Source organism: Bison bison, unplaced genomic scaffold, assembly GCF_000754665.1.
Source record: "Bison bison bison isolate TAMUID 2011002044 unplaced genomic scaffold, Bison_UMD1.0 scf7180017864460, whole genome shotgun sequence".
Taxonomy (NCBI): domain Eukaryota; kingdom Metazoa; phylum Chordata; class Mammalia; order Artiodactyla; family Bovidae; genus Bison; species Bison bison.
This window is the reverse complement of record NW_011495022.1, coordinates 5,901,008-5,925,242: the sequence shown is the minus strand read 5'-3', so window position 1 is coordinate 5,925,242 and position 24,235 is coordinate 5,901,008. Positions and strand designations below refer to the sequence as shown.

The 24,235-nt window shown below is 36.8% G+C and overlaps 1 protein-coding gene across 1 annotated transcript in view; it reads right to left on the bottom strand.

Moving 5' to 3' along the window:
* Positions 1 to 24,235, bottom strand: part of LOC105002944 (N-chimaerin-like) — a 98,062-nt gene that overhangs the window by 65,212 nt on the left and 8,615 nt on the right. Inside the window, exons 2-3 of the mRNA XM_010859804.1 lie at positions 16,980 to 17,011; positions 14,499 to 14,612 (exon numbers count right to left, since the gene is read on the bottom strand). Of these exons, the coding sequence (XP_010858106.1) occupies positions 14,499 to 14,602 (104 nt within the window). The 5' untranslated portion in view covers positions 14,603 to 14,612; positions 16,980 to 17,011. The remainder of the gene's footprint in view (positions 1 to 14,498; positions 14,613 to 16,979; positions 17,012 to 24,235) is intronic.

Sequence of the window (24,235 nt, the reverse complement as noted above, 5' to 3'; positions counted from 1 at the left end):
GGAATACATCTATATTTTTTCAAGTAAGGGATGCCTTATCTTAAGCTACCCGTTCCCTACTGTGCCATATCAAAACTACTTTCTATGGTTTGTTTTATTAAAGCATACTTGACCAGAGGGGCCTCCATAAGAATTATTATGCCAATATTTTTTAGAGCTTATGGCACTGACAACATGGTATTACATTTTAAAGTAAACTATGCTATCCTCTTTATCAATTTTAATTTTTTGACTTCGCAGGACCACTAAATCCTATTGTTGTCATGTGTTTTATCACATATTCTTACATCCAGAAAATTTCCCCCAAAAGTGATTCATAAGCTTAACTAAGAGCAGAAAAACATTTTTGAAAAATTATTCTGCAGAACACTATTTTTCACTTATTCCAAATAGCATAACAAGGAGGTTTGCAGGAAATGAAGTGAAACCATGGTAACTGACTAAACCTATCATGAGCTATCAGATCAAGAGAACACACAGTACATTACACGTCAACGCCCACCAGCCACATAATCCTTCTCTGGTTCCTTTTGATCCTTCTTCCTAAATATGAAAAAGCTTCCAACCAATTTTCATATTTGAAAAATGTGAAAGCCCCTGTACCAGTATCTACTATAATCTATGACTTTACCTAGGAACTCTTTGGCTGGGTTCACTTTAAAAGTCAACTTAATGATCTGAGATTCAATTAGAAATTGTTTTTCAATAGTTAGCGAAATTGTATTTTTTTACTTCAATGCATTTTACCATTTTCTAATACAGTAGCAATAGTTTCTTCATACTGAATCATGGAGTTGTAAAGATTACCATTCTCTTAGGAATTCCTTCCTTAATAGATCTTTGTTGTTTGTTGTCTAGGCACTCAGTTGTGTCCAACTCTTTGCCACCCAATGGAGTGTAGTCTGCCAAGCTCCTCTGTCCATGGGATTTCCCCAGGCAAGAATACTGAGTGGGCTGCCATTTCCTTCTCCAGGGGATTTTCCTGACGTAGGGATTAAGCCCACAATGGCACCCCACTCCAGTACTCTCGCCTAGAAAATCCCATGGACGGAGGAGACTGGTAGGCTACAGTCCATGGGGTCGCTAAGAGTCAGACACGACTGAGCGACTTCACTTTCACCTTTCACTTTCGTGCATTGGAGAAGGAAATGGCAACCCACTCCAGTGTTCTTGCCTGGAGAATCCCAGGGACGGGGGAGCCTGGTGGGCTGCCATCTATGGGGTCACATAGAGTTGGACACGACTGCAGCGACTTAGCAGCAGCTCCTGCATTGGTAGGCAGATTCTCTACCATTGAGCTACCAGAGGAGTTAACAGAATCTTAGTGAAAAGTTAAAGTTGCTCAGTCGTGTCCAACTCTTTGCGATCCCATGGACTGTATAGTCCCTGGAATTGTCCAGGCCAGAATACTGGAGTGGGTAGCCTTTCCCTTCTCCAGGGGATCTTCCCAACCCGGGATCAAACCCAGGTATCCCGCATTGCAGGTGGATTCTTTACCAGCTGGACTACAAGGGAAGCCCAAGAATACTGGAGTGGGTAGCCTACCCCTTCTCCAGTGGATCTTCCTGACCCAGGAATCAAGCCAGGGTCTCCTGCATTGCAGGCAGATTCTTTACCAGCTGAGCTATGAGGGAAGCCCAAAGTCAAAGTCGCTCTGTCATGTCCAACTCTTTGCAACTCCACGGACTATATAGTCCATGGAATTCTCCAGGCCAGGATACTGGAGTGGATACCCTTTCCCTTCTCTAGGGGATCTTCCCAACCCAGGGATCGAACCCAGGTCTCCCACACTGCAAGCTGACTGTTTACCAGGTGAGTCAAGAATCTTACCAGCATTCTAAACTGAAAGACACAATGAATTAAATTACAAATGGAAATGCATTTGTAATAGGTGCATTATGAGAGGAGCCCATCTTATCACCTTGTTGCCCATTCTATTACCAATCATCAACCCCTATCATAAGAACTAAAGCTAAACCCACAGACTTTAGCTCAAAATGTTCTTAAATGGTTACCAACTATTAGCTAAGACTAAACAAGGTATTGATAACTTTCTAAAGGCATTGTCTATTAGTTACATAACTATACAGTCAAGCAGACAATAGGACAAAGATCTGGAAAGACTAGAGAGGATCTCTGCTTCTATAATTAGCCTCTACCTAATAACTAACACTTAAAATACAATATATATACATGACATAAAAATGCACATATACTTTATACTTGACCAACTTCTAGAAGAATAGACAAATGATTGTGAATAGCATTGTCTCTACAGATTAGAACTAAAAGTATGTGGAGGGAAAGTAAGGTACAATATAATTATATACCATTCTCTTGTTTGAAAAAAAATTTTTCTTTACCAGTCATATATTGTTTTCATAATCAAAAGAAATGTTATAAGTGACATGAATTCAAGAATACTATTATTTTTAAATTATTGCTGTTTTTCTCTGAAAAGGATTCCAAACTCTCTACAAAATTATTCTTATAAGTACATATGATTATGAAATGATTTTATAATGGAAATTTACCTTACATAACTAAACTTGATACATACTTAATTTGACTTTTCTCTTTTTTAGGGGAGAGGGATGGGAAGTTAACTCTTGCGAATTAGTTGGAATAAATTTCATCCTTGAAGGCTTTAAACAAAGGTTTATCCACTTTATAAAAATGGTACTGTATTGTAACTTAAAAATCTTTATTAAAAACTCATTGACTTAAAAAGCTAAGGGTTTACTCTTGTGTCACACCCCTTTTCAATTTACATAAATGCTGCATGTTTTATTATTTTGGATGTTGTTTTTCATAAGTTATGTTTTCTATTTCTTAGCTTTTGTTCTTGAGGAAGTTAAGCCTCAGTTTTCTTATCTGTAAAATGCAGAAATACAGCATCTAACCAATGGACTTCTTTGTAAATAAAACTGAGTTTTCCAGCTTGTATATCAGAGTTAGAGGTCAGAGTTACAAGACATCAAACCTGTTGGCCCTTTCAAGGGCCAGGAGGTCTGATGTAGCTCAAGTCCTTGGGCTGTGCACATCTGCTGAGTCAGCCCCCTGCATTTACTCTTAGGGTATCATGTAACAGCATAATTTTCAGTGGGTGCCACAACATGAAACAGTACTAGAAAATACTGAATGATAATTTATAAAAGGTATTTACCATACTCCCATATATCATACTGAATATTGATACAGTCAATATTCAGTAAACATTAACTATTATATGCAAAAAACCAGTAGGCCCATTAATAAAATATTTGGGTATGCAAATCATTCACAGGAAAGGAGGCACATTATCAACACATTATGGAGGTGTTTCTGGTTACCAAGAAACAGCTCTTAAATTTAAAAGAATCTGGTATGTTTCCTACTGCCTCTTAAAGTAGATACACAAGTTATATTCTAGTTTCTCTTTCAGAGTAGACAGCCAAAGAGTCAGAATTCTCCCTCTTGTATCAGTTATTGTTCATTAGCCACAAAATGTAGAAACTCAATTCCACCCTAAAAGAACTACTCAGTGGAATATGCCTTATCTGTGCCTTAAAAATACAAAAACCAAAAACATCTTGAAATCTCTTTTTTGACTTCTCTACCTTCTGCTTTAAACCCATTGCTATGGATGCATACTTTTGAGAGGAAACTGAAGTTTTGAATAGACAGAACATCAATGAACAAAAAATATACTGTGAATAAAATCTGAAAAATTAAGTACCATTCAGAAGTAAAGTGCAAATCAAAATCATGAGATAGCACTTCATACTCACTAGGACGTCACACCCACTGTTTAAATCAGAGACATAATAACAGTTATTAGCAAAGAGTGGGGACTAGAACACTCACACATTGCTTGTGGGGTTATAAAATGGTAAAACCACTTTGGAAAGAAAAATCAGGCAGTTCATATGATCCAGCAATTTCACTCCTAGGTATATACCCAAGAGAGATAGAAACATATGCCCACACGAAGCCTTGTATACAGCATTATTCATAGTAACTGCATTATTTGGAATGCCAAAAAATGGAAACAACTCAAATGTCCATCAATTGCTGAATGGATAAGCAAAATATGATATTTATCCAAACAGTGGACCAGTATTCAAATATTATTTATTAATAAAAAGATATAATGTAGTGATACGTGCAGCAGCATGGATGAACCCTGGAAATATGCTGAGAGAAAGAAGTCATCACAAAAGAACACATATTGTACACAATTCCACTTTTATGAAACATCTAGGATGTATAAATCTACAGAGACAAAAAAGTAGGCTAATGGTTCCCTGGGGCTGGGAGGGCTGGGCAGAAATGGGAAGTGACTGCAAATGGGTTATGGAGTTTCTTTTTAGAGTGATTAATGCTCTAAGATTGATTATGTTGCATAACTTTGTGAATGCACTAAAAATCACTGAATTGCACACTTTAAGTGGGTGAACTGGTAGGTTATTTGTAACTAAAAGAAGAGAAAAGTTTAAGACTAAGATACAGTACATGTAAAAGGCAAGCTTTGGGATATAGTTAAAAAGTAAGAAAAAGGTTGAATTTTTGTAATACATAGAAACAGTGCTTGGCTGCCATAAGTAGATGTTTCAGAACACTCTTAGGATATAGGAGGTAAATCTTTTTTGGTCCAGGGAAAAAATCAGAAAACAGGAAGAAAAAAATTGGTGAGGCAATTAGCTCTTAAATTTTTTTCCCTCTGTCAATTCAATACTTCAACAAGGAATCTTTTAAGTTCATTAATCAAGGAGGAGAGTGGAAAAAAAGAAAAAATGAGGAAGCTGTCTATCTGACTTACTAAACAGAAGGAATCTGATACATTTTTTCCTTCTTTTCTCCCCTTACTCCCAACATTTAATTCTAACTTATTAACTGAAAATGAGAAATAACTCAAAAGCTCAAACAGCCTATCCATTTTTAAGTTTTTTCTTTCTGTAAATGAACCACACTGAAAGCCATTAATCAGAAAATTACATTCTATTAGGCCACCAACACACTGATACTAAAAGCTGACAAGGATACCACCAAAAGAGAAAATTACAGGCCAATATCACTGATGGCCCTCTATAGGCAAAAATCCTCAACAAAATACTAACAAACCAATTCCAACAATATAGTGAAAGGATCATACACCATGATCAAGTTGGATTTATCCCAGGGATGCAAGGATTCTTCAGTATCCACAAATCGATGTGATATGTGATAGACCATATCAACAAACTGAAGAATAAAAACCATATGATCATCTCAATAGATGAGAAAAAGCTTTTGATAAAATTCAACATTAATTTGTGATTTTTAAAAAACTCTTTAGAAAATGGGCACAGAGGGAACACATCTCAACAGGACAGATAGGACAAACCCACTCAAAAGACCATGCATGGCAAACCCGCATATATGACAAAGCCAAAGCTAACATCATACTCAACGGTGAAAAGTGGAAAGCATTTCCTCTAAGATCAGGAACAACACAAGGAGGCCTACTCTTGCCATTTTTATTCAACACAGTTTTAGAAGTCCTAGCCACAGCAATCCGGAGAAGGCAATAGCAACCCACTCCAGTACTCTTGCCTGGAAAATCCCATGGACAGAGGAGCCAGGTAGGCTGCAGTCCATGGGGTCACTAAGAGTCCGCATGACTGAGCAGCTTCACTTTCACTTTTCACTTTCATGCATTGGAGAAGGAAATGGCAACCCACTCCAGTGTTCTTGCCTGGAGAATCCCAGGGACGGGGGAGCCTGGTGGGCTGCCATCTATGGGGTCGCACAGAGTCGGACACAACTGAAGCGACTTAGCAGCAGCAGCAGCAGCCACAGCAATCAGAGAAGAAAAAGAAAGAAGAGGAATCCAAATTGGAAAGGAAGCAATAAAACTGTTCCCTTTCACAGATTTTCACATAGAAAATCCTAAACATGCTACCAGAAAACTATTAGAGCTCATCAATGAACGTGGTAAAGTTGCTGGACACAAAAGTAATACATGGAAATCTTGCATCTATACACTAATGACAAAATATCAGAAAAAGAAATTAGGGAAACAATCTCATTTACCATTGTATTAAAAAGAATAAAATACCAAGGAATAAACCTACCTAAGGAAGCCAAGTCCTATACTCTGAAAACTATAAAATGCAATGAAAGAAACTAAAGACGACACAAACAGATAAAAAGGTATACTGTGTTCTTGGACTAGAAGAATCAACATTGTTAAAATGACCATACTATGCAAGAATCTACAGATTCAGTGCAATTCCCATCAAATTACCAATGGCATTTTTCACAGAACTATAACAGAAAATTTTAAAATTTGTACAGAAACACAAAAAAGGTCCCGAATATCCAAAACAATCTTGAGAAAGAAAGGTCCTGAATATCCAAAACAATCTTGAGAAAGAACAGACCTGGAGGAATCATGCCTGCTCCCTGACTTTATACAACAAAGCTATAGCAATCGACACAGAATGGTACTGGGATAAAAACAGACATGTGTAAGAGAACAGGATAAATCTGAAGTCAGTCAGACAGAGTAAGACTAATATCACATATGTGGAATCTAAAAAAATGATACAAATGAAATTACTTACAAAAGAGACTCACCAACATAGAGAAAACAAACTTATGATTACCAATAGTGGGGCTGCGGGTAGAGATAAATTAGGAGTTTAGGATTAACATATACACACTCCTACATAGAAAACAGATAAATGACAAAGACCTACCATACAGAACAAGGAACTATACACCCTGTAATATCTTATATTGAAAAAGAATCTAAATATATATTTTTTTATTGTTTTAAGTAACTAAGTCTTATGCAACTCTTTTGTGATCCCATGGACTGTAGCCTGGTCTCCTCTGTCCATAGGATTTCTCAGCCAAGAATACTGGAGTGGGTTGCCATTTCCTTGTCCAGGGGATCTTCCCAACCTAGGGATTGAACCTGTGTCTCCTGCATTGCAGGTGGATTCTTTACCAATGAGCCACCAGGGCTGTTATATATATAATGCTATATTATTTATATATATACTCATACGTGTATATACATACATATATATATATAAAAATAATGTAATAAATGTTAGTTGCTCAGTCATGTCTGACTCTCTGCAACCCCATGGACAGTAGCCTGCCAGGCTCCTCTGTCCATGGAATTCTCCAGTCAAGAATACTGGAGTGGGTGGCCATTTCCTTCTCTAGGGGATCTTCCCGACCACGGATCAAACCATGTCTCCTGCATTGCAGGCAGATTTATAAACACTGCAGGCAGATACATAAACATATGTGTATATATATGTGTGTGTGCTAAGTTGCTTCAATTGTGTCCGACCCTGTGAGACCCTGTGAACTGCAGCCTTCCAGGATCCTCTGTCCATGATATTCTCCAGGCAAGAATACTGGAGTGGGCTGCCGTGCCCTCCTCTAGGGGATCTTCCTGACCCAGGGATCACACGCATGTCTCTTAACATCTACCTGCACTGGCAGACAGGTTCTTTACCACTAGTGGCACCTGGGAAGCCCATGTATATATATACATATGAATATATACATATAAAAAACTCACTCATTTTGCTATATACCTGAAACTAACACAACACTGTAAATGAACTAAATGTCAATTTTAAAAAAGGTTTTAAAAAATCCCTCAAGAAAAAACTCAGTGATCATGGAGTCCACAGTAAGAGGAACTAAATGAATCACGTTTTTGAGATTATTTCTCAGAGTGTTCCACAGAGAGATTCCACAAAAAGAGGGTATCATGATCCAGTGAGTTTGGGAAATGCAGTATAGTTCTATTAACACTCACAGGCTCTGACCAATACTGCATCAAACAACCCAACTGCTTATGTTTAGTGGCAGGGAAACGCACGCTGTTCCTTTAGGAGCATCTCCATACTAGAGACAGCGCTGCCAATGCTATCCAAGACTACCCTCTCCCATACTTCCTGGACTCCAGAACACACTTCTGTGACTTGCCTGTTTCCCTCAAGGCTGACCAATTCTTCTGATCAGTGATTTAAATATGATGATACATTTCACTTAGAGTCAAATCTTCAATGATTTAGAAGGTACTATCTTCCATTTTGACCCAAGGTTCCAGCTAGTGTCTTTGATTTTTCTCAAAATGAAAATAATCCTATTGATTTATTTGTCCGATTGTAAAAAATGATACATAAGACATTGTTAAAAATATCAGGCAAATCAGAAAGGTACAGAGAAGTATTAATAAAAATCACCTTTAAGTTCATTATTCAAGAGATAACACTGTGAATAGCAGCAATCATTCTTTTAGACAGCTGTCTACTTACCTATACATCCTTAACAGACACACACACACGTTAAGTGGTATGATACTATACACACTATCCTGATAGTGAATTTTAGTTTTTAGGATAACATAGGGTATACTTCAGAACTTATCAAATGAATATTTTTAAAAGAAAATACAATAAATATGCCCAAACATTTTACTTCCTTAGTTTTTTAATTCTCATTGCTTTCCAGTATCTAAAATTTTTACAAATAATTCTTATTTTGATGGTCAGTATAAAATCAACAGGAAGCACCAAGGACTGTGGGTATAAAACAGTCTCTGGAGTATTTCCAAAATCTGTTCTGGAACATCTAGACACAGGGTTCGGGGATCATCAGGACTCTTGCACACGCGTCACCCTGCTCACTACCCAATACAGAGAAACTAAAATGAATCTGACTCAACAGGAATGTCTCTAGAGTTGCCAAATTTGGAGTTAACATTTCTCCTCATAAGGAACCCTTTAAAATCTATAAAGTAACTAGAAACTCTTTTAAAGATCAGTTTTCCATTGCCCAAGGAAAATCATTTACTAAATTAATTATCAAGTAATTCTGGTAAAACTTAATTTCCACCACCCTATCCATTTATTTATTCTTATTGCTCCCAAAATGATTTTTAACATTACTAATATTACAAATAACCATTACTCTCTTCTATTAAAAGTCTTCAGTGACTCCTATTTCCTACAAATAAAATTCAAATTCTTAAGCATGAAATACCAGCCTTTCCTGGCAATCCTATTGCTAACTTCCTGCACCCCCGAGTCCCAGAAGCATGCCATACACCAAATGTTCCACACTGTTCTAAATATTCCTTCCTTGACTTTTTCTTCTTCCCAAAATACTTTTTTTTTTTTTTTAATTAATCACATCCTATCCTTCTACCTGGCAAACTTACATTTTACCGTTAAGAGGCAGCTTAAATGTCTTTCCTTTGGATAATATCTGATAGAATTAAAAAACTCAATAAAAGATCCTAAATCATATATAACATTATTTCTTACTGATGTTTGCAATCAGCACAGAAGAATCTTTATAACATTATTTCATTTTGCTATGGTTTCTACTCTGTGAAGAAAATTCCTATTTTCATAGTTATAAAATACTTTGGGATGATGTGCTGCTATTTTTGATGATGCAGGTTTTTATATAATCTTTAAAATATTAAATTATTTTAAAGTCAGTTTGGAAAATACTTTAAATCAAGTTGAAAATATTATAGCAAAAGAATTTTATCAAAATAGAATTTATATAACTTTGGTGCCTGGCCTTGCCTAAAACTTTCTGTGGAACTCATACTAGATTTTCTTACTATTTACCAAAGCTAAAACCGAATACACTACTTTAATAAGAAGTTGGTCAGGACTAAAACATTTGAAGGATTATATCATGGACTGATCCTCACTATCTAATAAGGAAATGACTTTAATGAATATCTACTATGCTACACCCTGGAGAAGGACATGGCAACCCACTCCAGTGTTCTTGCCTGGAGAATCCCATGGAGGGAGGAATCTGGCGGGCTACAGTCCATGGGGTCGCAAGAATTGGACACAACTTAGCTACTAAACCACCACCACTATGCTACACTGTGTAACTTGTATCCATTTCAATCTTCTTCCTTCTTTTAAAACAGTAAAGAAAACCAGACTTTTATGTGGCAAGAACCAGATTCTTATTGGAAACAGTGATGAGAATGAGAAAATAGACAGCAAATATTTAAAAGGCCATTTCACGTGATCATTTACACTAGCTCTCCACTAGTCTTTTTACTTTCTTATTTCACATTTCCAAGAATTCAAGGTACAGTGCTTATGTAATTTTAACAGTTACTTATAGAGAACAACTGTTTTGATAGGTTATGGTTCAAGAATATATAGGGAAAGATGGGGAAAAAAGAAGAAAAATATTTCATCAGAGGATTAAAATCTTAAAAAAAAAAGCAAATGAAAATTCTGGAACTAAGTAACACAGTACATGAAAACAGGAACTCAATGAATGGATTTACAGCTGACCAAAAAGAGCAGAAAAGAGTAGAATAAAGGTCTAGTGGACTGGAAGACAGGTCAACAGAAAATGTCCAAACTGAAGTTCAGAGAGATGAAAGTCAGGAAATTACAAGTCCAGAGGGGGGAAAAAAAACTTAGAAAAGTCAGAAAATAATTTATAATGAACAGCTCTAAAGTTATAGTAACATGACATTTAATAATTTTATATTTCTTACAAGTGTTCTTTGTATATATCTAACATCTAATAAACAGGATAATACAAAGCAAGGACAGTCCTATCTTTTTCACTTGCTATTCCATATATATCACAATACTGAACTCAATAAGTTTTCCTTCTAGTGAGAAAAGTTATAGAATGACTCATAAATTTTTTTTAAGTCATTCTAAAACTATGAAAATCATATAAAGAAAAATGTCTTCAACAAAACTTCTTAAATTATTTTAGGTTAGTTGCAGCTGATATATACCATGATACCTCATTAAACTATAACTAATACAAATGCTGTCAAAATCAACACAAAAAGTTCCAAAGTGACAGGAATCACTTCATGTTTCATGAGGTGTAACCCAGTGTGTGGGAGAACATCTTTTTTTTTTATCGGGTATAAAGAGCATCTTATCTTCAGCTGCAGTCTCTAACCACGTGGATGTATGTCCCATGCTTCACTGGATAAAATGACTCTGACTGAGCAACAATCATTTTTCCTTAACCAAGCGGTCCACAACAGCAAAGGCAGAAAAGCGGGACAAGGCCTGGCTGGAGATTCAGGCTGAAACAGGAGTGCAGGAGAAGATGGCAGTGAAGGGGAAGTGAGATGTCAGCCGCAGACAACCTTTCATGTCATGCGATAAGAATCTCTTTCCTGGCTGCAGTAAGTTGATACTGAGACAGCACACATACCACATGTACTTCCTGGACTAGTAACTTACACTGTACACAAAGATCATCAGTAAAGCTTAGGCTTCCCAGGTATGGGGAAGATGCCAATGTAAGAGCACGGTGTGGCCTTTGAAACCTTGTGTCCCAGTCAACACTACAACTTCGCTGATCACTGCATCAGATTTTACAACTGATCACTCATTAGAGGGAATAAGGCTGGATATAGAGAAATTTCTCATGGAACTAACCCATGGTGGCGCAATTGAAAAGGAGAGGGAAATGTGAGAAATACTTAAGAAATAAATGATTGTTGGGTATGGCTGTGTGAAATGAGCAAGACGAAAAAGTTCTTTTAATCATTAGATAATACAGGTACAAGTACTTTAGGTTTTTCAGAGTCTATGAAAAGGTATAAAATATATATAAAAAAAAGATATGGTTCCAAAACATAAAAGTAAAACTACAAAACTAAAGTTAATTCCAAAAGCAATTTATATTTCAAAACACAACCAACAGCAAAAAAATAAACATTTGATATGGGATATAGTATTTGATAACAGTATAAGATGGAAGCCTCTAAATGAGTAAGGCCAAGCCTACAGACATCTTAAAACAGAACTAAGAGAAAAGAAAATGGTGTCTTGCTTTTGGTCTTATGAAATGGCTAAATAACAGTGTCACCAGCTATTAAAGGGAATACAAGCGTATCTGGTAGGAAAACTGATGAGCTTGGTTTTGGACATACTGAGGTTGAGGTGCCTAAGGAACAACTTGAGTTCAACAACTTATTCCTAATTTTAGGGCCTGTTTAATACAGAAAACACATGATGAACAATGACAACAACATAATGAACACTGATGGCTATAAATTCAAACTGCCCCCCTACTTCAGTGGATCACACATTCTGTTAAAACAAACTGTTAGTTGGGAGAATCATTAGTTGAAATGGGGAGTATCAGATAAGATTAATAGATAAATCAATACAACTATTTCACATTCTGTTTATCTTCCGTGCCATACATCTAGTTCAAAACTAAGAGAATCATATTTCAGCATTTAAATTGCTCACAAAGCATATTCACAAATTGCCCACCTCCACTACAACCCCTTTTACTATCTCTTTGCCGTGTAAAAACTTTATGATGATTGTTCCAAAACAAAAGGAAAGCTGCATGTTGCCCAAGGCCTATACATCAAACTCATGTTGATCTATTCCTCAATCCAATTCTAGGATTTCTGGGCCAGAGTGAACAGTGAGTGATTACAAATAAAGTCTCGAGTAGCAGTAGCGAGGGTGAGAGGGCAGGAACGAGGAGGAGCTGGGAAGACTGGGGTGCTGCTTCACCCCAGGGGAGTCATTCAGTAAAATCAGCATTATGACCACATTATGAGAGGCAACGTGGTATAATGGAAAGTATCTGAACTTTGCAGTGTGGCAAAACTGAATTCCAATTCTAGCTCTCGAACTTGCTACGGGATCTCAGAAGGTGGGGAGACGGCAACAAATGGAAAAGGAAGAGTGTACAGACTTCTTTCTTTGCTCTCACCCCACTTCCTTCTTCCTTCGTTTGGCCCATGAGCCTGTAGTTAGAGGCTTATCTGCCCCAGGCACTCAGACGACTATCTATTTGGATACATGATGTCACAGAATCCTAGAATTATAAAATGGTAAGAGTAGAAAGATGAAGACGGCGGTTTCAAGAATATAGGTGATTTGCCCCAGATCAATCTTTTAGTTTATTTAGTGGCAACAGGAATAGGTATTTGGGTTCCCAGCCCAGATGTTTCTCCCCTCTATGTCACAAGTTAAACCTCGAAAATATATAATTAATTAATTGAAGAGGGATTTACATTTTATAATTTTCCATAAAGAGCAAATTTCCATGAATTCCTATTAACAACCTCTTTTCTCCAAGTATGCCATTGATTCCAAATTCAGCATGAAGAAATACTGTATTATATCATTCTTTTGCCAGAAAGATGAATAATAAATCTGGTGGCTGGGAATAAGAGCAGTCCCTGCTCACTTACCAAGCATAAGTGATTGGAGGAGTTAAACACGATCATACCAGAGTCCTAAGCTACATTATCATCTTTCTATCGTCTCTCTGTGGTTACCAAGAGAAATGCTATTTCTTTGACTTCTTTCTTAAATGAAGTTTCTACTTTTAAATCTTTTCCAAGCAACGTATAAGTGAATGCACACATGAACAAACAAAGGAGTGAACAAAGACAATTGATAATTATTCTAAGCCTCTGGAGAGGCAACAATGTGGAGCGATTAAGAGCACAGACTCTGAAACCCAAGTGCTGCTGCTGCTGCTAAGTCGCTTCAGTCGTGTCCAACTCTGTGCGACTCCACAGACAGCAGCCCCATCAGGCTCCCCTATCCCTGGGATTCTCAAGGCAAGAACACTGGAGTGAGTTGCCATTTCCTTCTCCAATGCATGAAAGTGTAGAGTGAAAGTGAAGTCAGTCGTGTCCGACTCTTAGTGACCCCATGGACTGCAGCCTACCAGGCTCCTCCGTCCATGGGATTTTCCAGGCAAGAGTACTGGAGTGGGATGCCATTGCCTTCTCCCTGAAACCCAACTGCCTAGGTTCAAATTCCAGCTACGTGAATTTTTAAGTGTATGACCCTGGCCAAGCTCCTCAACCTCTAGGTCCTCTGTTTCCTTATTTATAAAGTGGAGACAGTAATTGTACATACATCCTAGAACTGTTAGGAAGATTAAATGAGGTTAGAGGCCTGGCAGGAGGCAGGCCCAACAGGTAAGCATGCTATTGCATTATTGTTCTGTTATTACTGCAGGGTTAATGGATATATTTGTTTCTGGCCACTGTGCTGTAAGCGAAGAACAGACAAAATGCCAGGCCAAGTTCAATAGGTAGGAAAGAGCCAGGAGTTCCCAAAGAAAGCTGCCTGAACCAAAAGCCAATTTAAGAGAAATGACATTGGCTTTAATTTTAGAAGTTACAAAGATCTTTTCTCTTTAGTTCCTTTCCTTATTCAAAAAATAGATGGGCGCTGACACAGCAGGACAGATGGGAGGGAACGGGTAAGATGAAATATAAGGAAGCAGCTACAATAAAAATGCCTTAAAAGTTCTTAATTACTGAGTGCTACCATTCATGAGGAATTTTTAAGAGTCTCAAAGCTATTAAAATGGTAATTAGGTCCCAAGAAAACAAGAACCAATTCAATTACATGCTGGATGCTTTCAAAATTTAAAGCCCTCTATTAAGAGGGTTTTGAACGAGGCACAGTTATAATTACAGGTCCACGACCAACCTTAAAGCCAAAGTGTAGGTTCCTGGCTGACGCTGGCTCTCCCGAATGAGGTAGCTCCCCTCAGCTACACTCAAGAGCTGGTCTGCAGCTTCTCGGGAGATCATGCCGTGAAACCTAAGAAACAAAGTCAATTCAGAAACTGCAAGCTTTCCACCTTTTTTGATAAAACAAAACCTCCCACCTTCTCCTATAGTTTTCTGGACAAAGTACTGCCATATAATCGGAGGGGAGCAGTTGGGTTTAACTGTGCTTGTGTTTCCCAGGGCCTGGCCCTGGGCCGGCTTCTCTGTAGTGACAAGAACAGCACCGAAGTAGCTCTCCAATCCATTTAACAATCACAGAGACAAAATTCACTTCCATCTCCGGGAAGATCAACCACCTCTCTCAAGAGGACAATTCCCTTCTTATGTAGTTGCCTGACCATATGGACATGCTAAAAAAATACACAGAAACGTGTCCTACTTCCTTTCTTCACACCAGTGGCATTGCTTCAAACTTTTGGCTCAGAGTCTATGGTTGGCAATTTTCCAGGACCCTGGGTTGCCATTAATTGGCATGATTGCCCAATAATGTGCATAATCTGCATCAGTGCATACTCAAGCCAAGAGCCAACAACTGTAACACTTGCTTTCACTCCCTGCTAAAACACTATTTTTCATTAACAGAAAAAAAGGAGTAAGAATAAACATAAATAACACATTCCTTATATAAAACATGGTAGGCTCACCTATAACATTCTGACATAAAACACTGGAAAATTTAGAAACATCAATGTAACTAACCATTAGTATTAAAAATATAAAATCACCTTGTATTCGTATGGTGATGCACAATTTACAAAGAACCTACACATATATTATATCCTTTTATTAACTCAAAAAAAATTGAATTGAGCAAATGCTCAAGTGAGACTATAGCTTTTAAAGGTACAAAAAACCCCAACAGTCCCTTGAATTTGGAATGATACATTGAAAAGGCCCTGAAATGGTATAATAATAATTTAAGAACTTTATGAGAGTTCAAGTTGGTCTTTCTCAATTTAAGTCTTAAAGTAGCTCGTGTAACTATGCTCAATTAGAACATGTTTTAGACAACATGACAATTAGAATAACAATGTTTAATGATGGCTCCCGGTATTTCTTATCTCCATAAATTTCCTCAATCGTTCAGAACCAGATCCACTCTGATTCTGTTGGAACAAGAAGATGGTAGCCTATCCCTGGTAATAACACATATATTAGATTATCAGATTGATAAATTTTAAGTTTGCTACTGCTAAATTGCTTCAGTCGTGTCCGACCCTGTGCGACCCCGTAGACAGCAGCCTACCCCATAGACAGCAGGCTCCTCTGTCCCTGGGATTCTCCAGGCAAGAACACTGGAGTGGGCTGCCATTTCCTTCTCCATTTTAAGTTTACATGACATCAGTTAATTGAGAGAATTTAATATCTCCTTGCTTTTAAAGGCGCAATTAATTTAAAAGGAAATCTCATTCAAGGAAACTAATTTGGGGACAAAACTTGATGATGGTATTTAAAGACTCTTAAAACTATTCGTACCAGTTGACCCAAAATTTCCCTCCCAGTAAAACCTTTATGCGCTAAGATATTTCTTATAGTATTACCTTTAATACTATAGTTTAAATTCAGCCTACCAGCCAAAAGCATAGAAATGACTATAGTATAACATAAAGAACACCACTGGCTCCCCACAACTCATAAGCGCCCAGGTTTTACTTACAAGAGTCCTGAAAATGTAAACAGAGCTTTAGACAAAAATACTTGTTTTAGACATTATTGTTTATCTGAAAGATAAATGAATTTGGGGAATGATAGGATTATAGGTGATTTTTGTTCTCTTCCCCAAAGGGCTATATTTCTATTTTTTTTTAATAATTAGAAGAATCAAGGACTTTAAAAATTGTTACATTTTTTCATAAAATAGAAAAATGCTCATTATTAATATTAAATCAGGCTACAAAAATTCTATGTATAATAACTCAATTTGGAAAAACCATTAAGAAAATAGATCTTCAGAAGATAATACTTCAACTTTTTAACATTAGTTATTTCTAGGCAGAAAATGACTTATAGAAAATTGGAAAATAAAAGTATAAATGTAGAATAAACCACCCATATCTTTACATATATGTGAATATGTATCTATATGTTTAATATATGCATACATACAAATATATACATTCTCTCATACACATCTAGTATTATTTATTTACTCTACATGGCTTGCATCTATATGTTAGCATTGTGTGCACATTTTTCCTCAGTTATTTTTCACAATACTTATCTTTATGTTCTATATTTTCACCAACTATAATTACATTTATAGTCAGAAAAATAATTTAACTCAATCAAACTTCAACACTTCTCTCCTCCTGGTTTTATTTTTTACTAAAAGTATCCATTTACCTGTTTCTCTTACATATTCCAATCTATAAAATGTTTTCTGATAATCCATACTTACTCTCTTCCGTAATACTTTGGTCTATTTTCTACCTATTGGGAAAGAGAAGAAGGATATTTATGAAATGGAAATGTTCAGGATACAACTCAACATTTTGAACACGTGACAAACTAAAGCATATATTAAGAGAAAGAATTAGAATAAGATTAGAAAAATCAGAGCCTGCAGTCCCAATGCTGTCAGCAGATCAACTCTTTCATTTGGACTGGTCACTTCATCTCCCAGGCCTTTTTCTTATCTATAAAATTGTGCTTGTAAAAACAGTTAGACTAAATTATCTTTCATTTCTAGGACTTTATGAATCTGAAAAAAAAAATTTACATCGCTTTATTCAAAAAGTAAAATAAAACATCCAAAACCTTAATGCCATGGTTGTGTCAGAACAGACTGTGGCTTTCTCTCCCATCCACTCCCTTCCTGTTGCACCATATTCCCCATTCTGTTAACATCTCCATATAATCTTGCCCCTTTGTTTGCCCCTTCAGCTCTTCCTTCACCACAGTCTACCTCTCCAAGAGCTTTTCCTGGTCTGTGTGCTCATTGTATCTAAAGAAAGGTCCAGTAGAATAGATTCTAAGGAATTTTCCTGAGGTAGACTTAGAATATTAGACCTGTTCATTCAAGAGACATTTATTTAGTGGCAAATAACTGGTAGGCATCATCATAACTGTAATATGACAAACCAGTCGTTACTCTTGAGATTTACATTCTGATGATGAGAGACAGACAATAAGGAGGTTTGAAGAAACAAAACGAACAAGAGAATAGGAAGCAGTAATAAGTGCTATAATGAAAAGGAGAATGAGTAACAGCAAAGGGGGGACTGATGAGGTGTTTAGGTTGGGCGATCAGGAGACTGCTCTGAGATGACACTTAAACTGGGTCTTGACAGAAGTGGAACAAGGGGGTAGCTTATCGCAGTGGTCCATTGTAGGCAGCGTGCACTACATTCACTGAGTTCATGCTAGGTGTTATAATTACATTTCTGAATTATTTAATGCTCATAATGAGATAAAGTATTCTACTTCATCCTCATAAGATAGTATTATCATTCTCATTACGCTGCTGAAGAAAACTGAGACTCAGCATGCTTAGGGAACTTGATCAAGGTGACCTGGTAGAACCCAAGGTGAAACTGGGATTCTTACTCTGAAGTAGCAAGAAGGGCCCAAACCCTTTGTCTATTTGACACTGATTCATCTAAATTAAATATGGCAGTTTCCCAAAGCATCTCAGTCTATCCTTTTGGGGACTATCTCCCTTCACCTCCACACAGAGCCTGACCACCAAGTTTAGGCGACCTACCCATGGGTCATCAAGGTCTGGTACTGTTTTCAGCAAGCTTGAGGTATTTATTCGTATTTGAGAAATAAATTTTGCAGTTCAATGAAATGTATGATCTCTAGTATATGCTGCTGGCTTATCTAGCCCAGATCACTGTCTTTGAGCTATTTTTGAATTCTCTAAAATGCAGGTAACTGATACACACACACATATACACTTTCTGTGTGGCAGTGGTTTAATTGACTTCTTCCTTAGCCCTCCTCAGGGGAAAAACAGGCTTTGTCTTTAAGTGCAATTTATCTCAACATTCCTTGAATCTCTATAAATATATGCTATTTTGACTTTTCCTTTAGAACTGATTATTAACATTTGCCTGGTTTCTTCTATGAGAAAATACATTTTAAACACATGTTCATCTTCATTTCTGTAGGAGAGACACAATGTTACCATTTACTGAAAATTGTATTTATGTAACACTTTACCCTTTAGGAATCTTCTGTTGTCTGCTGAAATTGTAGTCAAGTCATTCAAATTCTCAAAAGTAAATTCCACCTGATTTGGTCTTGTTGCATAATTTCTCTGCTCATAAACCTCAGTGTGCTAAAAATATGCCAGCTGGTCCCCACAGCTACAGAGGAAGAGCAGGGCCACAAAACTATTTTTGTTTAAGAGCAAACCTTTGCTTTTGAGAGAAAAATTTAATCTTTAGGTCTTAAATAACTAATTTAAGGTTCTATAGTATTATATGATGAAATGTTTTCCAGAACAACTGTGCAGTGTTTATTCAAATTAAAAATATGTAAATCCCTGGTACTTGACTATAGAGGAACACTTGCAAATGTATATATGAAGATATGTATAAGAATGAAGCACAGTTCACAGTCATTTTAAAAATGGAAATAAATATACACCAACAGAGGAATAACTAAACTGCTTTACAGTATAAATGATATGCATGGCTTGAAGGAATAATGTAGCTCTAAAGGAACTAACATGAAGAGGTCACCAAGATAAATAACTGAATACAAACATAAGCTGTAATAGTGATACAGTATGGTACCATTTAGGAAAATCACTTGTGCATGCAATAATATATATCTACAGCATAGAGAGAGATCTGGAAAAATATATACCAAATTCAAATGATACCTTGAGGAAGCTGAGAGATAATTAAACTGAGAGGCCCCTGGGAAAGGCAAAATAGGACCTTAGGACTGCCTGTAAAATAATCTTTTAACAAAGAATATCACCATAAAAAACCAGAAATCAAGAATAACTTTTGTACAAACTAATAGTGGAGTCTCAGACACATTAGAATGGGTCCCCCATTCTAATTTGGCATTTCCCTCAAATTGTGGTATCTTTGTAGGTGGCTAAAGATAAATTACCTTATTAGACATATGTGACCGAGGTAAAAACAGAGGAAAGGTCTTGAATATACTTTACTCATTAATGAAAATCTGGGACAAGTACAAGTAGTAGTGAAGACTAAGGAACTGCTGGCCCCAAATGGTGTGGCAGTCAGTGGCACTGAAACTGAGCAGGACTCTGTGTTCAGCAAACTTGCCATATTTACTGCAGGGCCCTCCCAGGTACAACAGCCTCTCCTTGTCCCCTATTTCTTATATGTAAAAAAAGGTTTTAGTCTCCTAGGCCTTTCCTGAGTTCCCAAGAGGAAACTCAAGTAGGTACTAATCAGGGAAGAATCAAGCAGTTTCTCAAGTAGTAGAAACAAAAGCAGTCAAGAAACAGTAGCTCAGCAATAAAAGCACCCAAGTTCCCCCTCAAGGGATATACACAACAATCTGACATGTATTTTTGAGTTACTCTGCAGGAACTAAGGCCCATACCAGGCAGAGGCCAGTGACTATGTGCTGACCGAGAGTTAACGATTAGGATTCTTGATTAGGATTCTTAAACACCACCCCATGACCTCACCATCAACCAATGAGAACAAAGTCATTTCCCCTGCAGCCCTCAGCCCAATGTTGCCTTAAAAAAGCCTTCCATGAAAGCCATTGAAGAGTTCAGTTCTTTTCATCAGGAGCTGCCCATTCTCTGCTTAGCTAGGCAATAGGTATTGTACTTTCCTTCGCCAAACCCAGTGTCAGTAAATTGACTTAGCTATGTTGCAAGTGTGGAGGCAAGTTTGGTTCAGTAACAGAGTTACAACCCAAGACAAATACAAATAGTGATTACTTATTTGATAGTTCTGCATTGGTCTACTTACTATATGCTTCCACTGATTGCCTAAGCAACCATTTTCATAAGACAATTAATTTTGGCCTTATATTGCTGAATAATTTTTTTCCTTTACCCAAAACATCTTGAATTAAAAGAAATTAGGTAAACATTGATTACCTAATAGTAAGTTCAAAACAATATTCACACACCAATTTACATCTTCTTTGCATTTTTATAATGGAACTGTCAATGTTTTAGGTAAACACTGATTACCTAAACAGTAAGTTCAAAACAATATTCACACACCAATTTACATCTTCTTTGCATTTTTATAATGGAAGTGTCAAATAAAACTTAAATACAAACTAATTCTTTTTTTCTCTTATTTAGGTAGTGAAGAGGATCAGATCATGCCACTTTAGCATAAGGATTATTTTGAGCTGAAGGGAATTAAGAAAGAGCAAACACAGGAAGAGACACCTGCCCTCCCCATTTCTGTCTAAAACTAGGGCATAGATTTAACTTCCCTTTGTAAAGGCATCTTCTCCTGAAACAGGAGCAGAAGAACCTAACTTCAGAGACAATGATCACCCAAGATGACTTGAATCTGCATAATTAACCCTTACTAAGTAGCCCTTACTTACTGTACAGTTCCTAATCACCTTCCCACAACTTCCCACCTCTCTCGGAAGCCCAGACTCCTGATTCCTTTGTCTCTTTTACACACTTGAATATTCCTTGTTAAAATAGCATATAAGCCCTTGGGTGTAACTGCCTCTTAGGGTTTTCATTTACCTGCTTTGAGCCCCTCCTCACCTAAGTGCATATGAAATAAATCTTTTCTGTTAATCTCTCTTTTGTTAAGTTTAATTTGTAGGCCCAGACACTGAATTTAAGAGGATAGAGGTTTTTCCTCCCCTACATGTTTAGGGGATGTCTAAGGTATCATTATTTAAGCAGTGACTTGGGATAGTCTTTTCAAACTCACAGACACTATAGCATTACCCTGATAATCAAATTAAAGGATTAGTTGGTAATATAACCACCTTACAATCAATTTGAAATGGATTCAAATGAAATCGTACAAATGATTATATATAATCCTAAAACTAGTTTACTTGCAAGTAGATCAAACGGGGAATTTAAATGTTATATGCAATATAAAAATGTTTGTGTGTATATAAACATTTGTATGCTTATTTCTAAGTTTTTGAAGTTCATAATAATAGCCAAGGACCTTTTTTCAGACAAGAACTGGTTGAAGTCAATGTGGCTAAGACGTGATTTTAAATTAGCACTTGTGCTGAATTATATGCTTTGCTTTCTCTAATTTTCTGTATTTAGTAGGTAACATTTTTTTTATGATAGCATATAGTGGGTAGATAAAATGAGAAATGAGGAGAACAAAAAATTCCTAACTAAAAATAAAAGGTGCTCATAAAAGGTTTTGTAGCTTGGTCTGCATAAATGTTGTATGTACTTCCACCACAGAAAGAAAACTTAATCTACCATTATTGAATATAACATAAAGTGCATAATATAAGAATTTGATAGCTAAACAGATGCCATTCTACAATATTTTAAATGTCAATGGAATCCATCAAATTAACATTTATTGTAGAACTTTGTAAGTAATGACCTACTTTCTTCATACATAAAACATTTTAATCAAATTCATCAAACCACACTCTTCCAAACTAAAGTCTTAATTCTTATATTTTATTTTCCACAAAAATAAAAAGGACTTATTTCATATAGAAGTATTTTGCTCTCCAAAGAAAAACTAAAAACAGCAGAAATTAAAATATATATATACATAATAATTGTTAATCCTCTCCCTTCCTCTCCCACAATAATATAGATTCATGTTTTGGATTACTTCTTTAATGAAACCCTATTCATGGCCATAGTTCAAAACAGTAGTTCTAAAAAAATGTTTTTTCTAATTTAAATTCAATTTTAAAAAATACATAATTCTGAAGACAAAACCACTAGAATAATGAACTAAAACAGAACACTTCCAAAATGTACAGTGCTGTTCCTTCCTAACAGTGCTACTGACCTAGTCAGACATCAATACTTCCCTTTTGTTTATATTTGAACAATGGTACATAGAGGCAGCCTCTTTAAACTTAGTCTGGAATTCTATAGGATGCTTTCTGAAAGGGTATAAATACATGAAATGTTAAGGAATATGACCTTGGCCAAATATTATTAATTTTTCAGGTAGCAACCAGGAACAGGGGAGCCTGGAGGGCTGCCGTCTCTGGGGTCGCATAGAGTTGGACACGACTGAAGCGACTTAGCAGCAGCAGCAGCAGCAACCTAGAGGATGTACATAAAGCCTATATACAAAAATAAAAATGCTTTCAACTGTCAAATTTTTATTTTGTACTGTTTTTCAAAATGGCTCAGTTATCTGGAGGCATGAAAGAGGGAAGAGGGAGGAAAAAAGCTGCACTTGGTGCTTGCTTCCCACAATGGTAGATATTGAATTAAAGACTTATAAGTCAGTAAATACTCAAATCGAGCTTTGGATCTATTTTTACTTCCTATGTAAAAGTGCAGGGGAGGAGGACAGAGAATGAGGAGAGGATTAAAGGGGAGGAAGAGGAAAGGGAGGAGGAGGAGGAGAAAGAGGAAAAGGAAGACTAGGAAGAGGAGGAGGAGCTAATTTAAAACAGCTCAAAGACAATGAAGACTAAAATCAGATACTCTGTAAGGATGTGCAGCATGTAGACAACACAGTTTTCCAGTGAAGAACACATTTTCCACTACATTTTCAAAATTATTGTTTCTTCTCATGCATTTTACACCACAAAAAAAAATCAACATGGACAATATTATTGTTGTTTTGTCGCTAAGCTGTGTCCAACTCTTTTGCCACCCCCTTGGACTGTAGCTCACCAGGCTCCTCTGTCCATGGGATTTCCCAGGCAAGAATACTAGAGTGGGTTGCCATTTCCTTCTCCAGGGGATCTTTCTGACCCAGGGATCAAACCCATGTCTCCTGCATTGGCAGGTGAACTCTTTACTACTATGCCACCAGGGAAGCCAATAATGTGGATAACAGACTTCAACAAACCAAAAAAATAAATAAATAAAAACCACAAGAAAAAGCAGTGCCAGCACAGTGAAGGAGTGGGTACCTGTCAAAGAACTACATATTAACAAATGACATGTAGGGAAAAGGTGACCAAGAAAACAAGATCAAGAAGTGTCATAGAATTTACAAAGGCTGTCTAACATTTAACCTCCATTAATAGTAAAATCAAAATAGGAAAAGGAGTATGTCAAGGCTGTATATTGTCACCCTGCTTATTTAACTTATATGTAGAGTACATCATGAGAAATGCTGGGCTGGAGGAAGCACAAGCTGGAATCAAGATTGCTGGGAGAAATATCAATAACCTCAGATATGCAGATGACACCACTCTTATAGCAGAAGGTGAAGAAGAAGTAAAGAGCCTTTTGATGAAAGTGAAAGAGGAGAGTGGAAAAGTTGGCTTAAAGCTCAACATTCAGAAAACTAAGATCATGGCATCCAGTCCCATCACTTCATGGCAAACAGATGGGGAAACAGTGGAAACCGTGGCTGACTATTTTTTTGGGCTCCAAAATCACTGCAGATGGTGACTGCAGCCATGAAATTAAAAGATGCTTACTCCTTGGAAGGAAAGTTATGACCAACCTAGACAGCATATTCAAAAACAGAGACATTACTTTGTCCACAAAGGTCCATCTAGTCAAGGCTATGGTTTCTCCAGTAGTCATGTATGGATGTGAGA